At 50.3% G+C, this 3,689-nt stretch overlaps 1 protein-coding gene across 1 annotated transcript; it reads right to left on the reverse strand.

Moving 5' to 3' along the window:
• BBBOND_0001800 (hypothetical protein, conserved) lies at positions 1-714 on the reverse strand (the record flags this gene model as incomplete). Its single annotated transcript, XM_012915020.1, has 2 exons — positions 1-691; positions 712-714. Coding segments are annotated over 2 exons (694 nt in total), but the record flags the coding sequence as incomplete, so codon positions are not given.
• Between the last annotated feature and the right edge of the window lie 2,975 nt (positions 715-3,689).

Here is a 3,689-nt window from a genome sequence, read left to right on the forward strand (position 1 = left end):
CCTTACCAATACAGTCATGTATTTTGCTAACTACACTATTAATATTAGTTGAAGTTATGTAATTATCATAAGTTGTCACTTCATTTTCGTTTTTCACCGCACCAAGCACTCCACTCAAAAATCCCATCACCCCGTCACACAGCCTATCCAAGTCGGAGTACACTATCCCAGTGCCATCGTAGCCTTTGGAAGCAGAGTTGAAGCCGAGGAAGGTTTCGAGGCCGTCACATAAATTATCTAAGAGATTTTTTGGGTTATTATCAGAAGTTTTAAGTTTCTCATAATTTTCACAAAGCTTCTCCACTTTCTCCAAAGCCTGCAACTTGGAGTGCAATTTGTCTGACTCAGCAGAGGGAGAGGGGGAAGAAGGAGAGTTAATTACAGAAGGTTTAAGCTTCTTCATTGTCTCTTCAGTAAGCTTAATTTCAGTGGTAATTTTACTTTTTAGCTCACTAATTTTTCCGGTGTCATCAGCCTGGCCAGCAGACTTGACAGACTCAGAAAGGTTAGTAACAAGAGAAGAGTAAAGATGTTTAAGCTCTTCATTACTGTTAATTTTAGCGATAATAGCATTCACAACGGCTTTCTTAACACTCTCACTTTGACCAACAAATCCGCCAAGCTGCCCAGCCAATTCACCAAGTTGAATACGGCTATCATTGATACCATTCAACTGCTTTTTCCTGGCATCCTCAGTAAGAGAATGGTCACCATCAACAAGTTATTATAATGATTTATGGAGGTCATAGCGTTAATAAGACGAAGTAATTCGAGAGATTTGGACTTAGGGTGAACATGATGGGACATGGCAGTGGCAAGAGGTGGAAGAAGGGAAGTGAAGGGTGACAAGGCACAAGTTATTGCTATGGTTAACAGAGGTCATAGCGGTAATAAGACGAGGTGATTCAAGGGATGTGGAGTGGATAAAGGGGCGATGTAGAGTGGGTAAAGGGGCGATGTGGAGTGGGTTAGGGAGCGATGTAGAGTGGGTTAAAGGGCGATGTAGAGTGGATAATAATCACCACTTAGCTCACCATGTCATCGCTGCCGTGACCATGTCATCGCTGCCGTGTTGATGTCATCGCTGCCGTGACCATGTCATCGCTGCCGTAACCATGTCATCGCTGCCGTAACCATGTCATCGCTGCCGTGACCAAGACATCGCTGCCGTGACCAAGACATCGCTGCCGTAAGCATGTCATCGCTGCCGTGACCATGTCATCGCTGCCGTAACCATGTCATCGCTGCCGTGACCATGTCATCGCTGCCGTGACCATGTCATCGCTGCCGTAACCATGTCATCGCTGCCGTGACCAAGACATCGCTGCCGTAAGCATGTCATCGCTGCCGTGACCAAGACATCGCTGCCGTGACCATGTCATTGCTGCCGTGACCATGTCATCGCTGCTGTGACCATGTCATCGCTGCTGTGACCATCAACTTGGTCAGGTGCTTGGTCACCACTTTGGTCATGGCATTGGTCAGCACCTTGGTCAACACTTTGGTCAGCACCTTGGTCAGCACTTAGGTCAGTGTCTTGGTCAGCACTTAGGTCAGTGTCTTGGTCAGTTACTAAGTCAGGTGGTAGGTCACCTCACTGCTCATGTGATTGATCATCAACGCAATCATTACTCTGTCTAGAACATTAGATGTCAGTTGCCAGTTAGGTGATCAGTGGGATTTTGATTAAGAAATTTGCACCACCAAATTGTCAAGATTAGCTGTAAAACGCGATGCAGAAGGGTATCTTGCGTACGAGGAAATCGCGGATGTTGCGGCCCACCGGGAAGCGGAAGATGCACAGGTCGAGCAGGATGATGGCAACGATGACGGCGGCGATGACGGAGTAGGGAGGGGGGGAAGGTGTGGAGGCAGAATGAGATTCGTTTTCATCAATGAGAGCTTCGGTACGGGATGCATGATCTTGACCGCCGGCGTGAGGCTGAGCATCGGAGGAATCAGAGAGAGGGCGTGGAGCGGGGGGACTGCAGGTTTCAGGCTGCTCTTGACATTTCTGTATGCAACAGTTACATGGACAAGTGGGTTCAGTGCATTCTTTTTTTTTGGAACGACATCCCTTAGGATGACATTCCTTTGGACCCGAGTCCCTGTAGAAATACCAAATCAAACATACACGGCATGATTGAGTCTTACATACTTTACAACACCAGCGACAGCAGTTACACGTTTGATAAGTTATACAACTATAATCACACTCCGAACACGGAGCACCTGACCTAATCGTTATTCCCGACATCTTCCCTCAGCCTGCAGACATATCAATCACTCAAGCAGCACTCACCAACTGCAACACGTACCACTGCCGCTCCCAGTCCCCTCAACCTGCAAACTATCAATCACCTAAGCAACGCACTCACCAACTGCAACACTACCACTGCCCCTCCCAGTCCCCTCAACCTGCGAACATGTCAATCACCTAAGCAGCACTCACCAACTGCAACACTACCACTGCCGCTACCACTCCCCTCAACCTGCAAACATATCAATCACCTAGCAACGCACTCACCAACTGCAACACGTACCACTGCCGCTCCCAGTCCCCTCAGCCTGCAAGCATATCAATCACCTAGCAAGCACTCACCAACTGCAACACTACCACTGCCACTCCCAGTCCCCTCAGCCTGCAAACATCAATCACTCAAGCAGCACTCACCAACTGCAACACTACCACTGCCACTCCCAGTCCCCTCAGCCTGCAAACATCAATCACTCAAGCAGCACTCACCAACTGCAACACTACCACTGCCGCTACCAGTCCCCTCAACCTGCGAACATATCAATCACTCAAGCAACGCACTCACCAACTGCAACACTACCACTGCCGCTCCCAGTCCCCTCAACCTGCGAACATATCAATTACCTAAGCAGCACTCACCAACTGCAACACGTACCACTGCCGCTCCCACTCCCCTCAACCTGCGAACATATCAATTACCTAAGCAGCACTCACCAACTGCAACACGTACCACTGCCGCTCCCACTCCCCTCAACCTGCGAACATATCAATTACCTAAGCAGCACTCACCAACTGCAACACTACCACTGCCACTCCCAGTCCCCTCATGAACACGTACCCTCACCCCTGTGTCCCCCCAGCCCGGGCCACCGACACCCACGCTGCCCAGGATACCACAGCTGCGGCTGACGCGACGCATGTGACTAGCATCAACTGTCACTCTAAATTATTCACTATTCGCAACGCCATCAACATTGCGGCGACCCGTGCGCTCATCTCCCACAGTGCAGCAGCACCGTGCTACGAGCCGCGGTATCGGCGCCATGCTGGCGGAGCGCGTCGGCTACGTGCCTAAATGTGATATTAACAATCGCTACATTGCCGCCTATAAACGCTACTTAACCAGGCCAACGCGGATTACGCCACTCTGCCAGTGACTCGCAACACACGACTTAGGTCACCCGCCGCGGCCCTCACGACCGCCTACGTTAGCGACCAATCACCCAGCCTCACGTGACACTGACTCAATGGGCAACGCGGACACCTCTCACAGTCAACGCCCAACTCAACGCACCAGGCAATCAACGTGCTACAACACCTACCAAATCACGGTTCATCTGCCAGCTTAGAACGTTGCCTAGGTGCTTGCTTACCACTTTGCCTGGGTGCTTGCTTACCACTTTGCCTGGGTGCTGCTACCACGTCAGCCTTT

The sequence above is a fragment of the Babesia bigemina genome, scaffold Bbigscaff_63044, assembly GCF_000981445.1.
Source record: "Babesia bigemina genome assembly Bbig001, scaffold Bbigscaff_63044".
In the NCBI taxonomy this organism is placed as follows: Eukaryota; Apicomplexa; class Aconoidasida; order Piroplasmida; family Babesiidae; genus Babesia; species Babesia bigemina.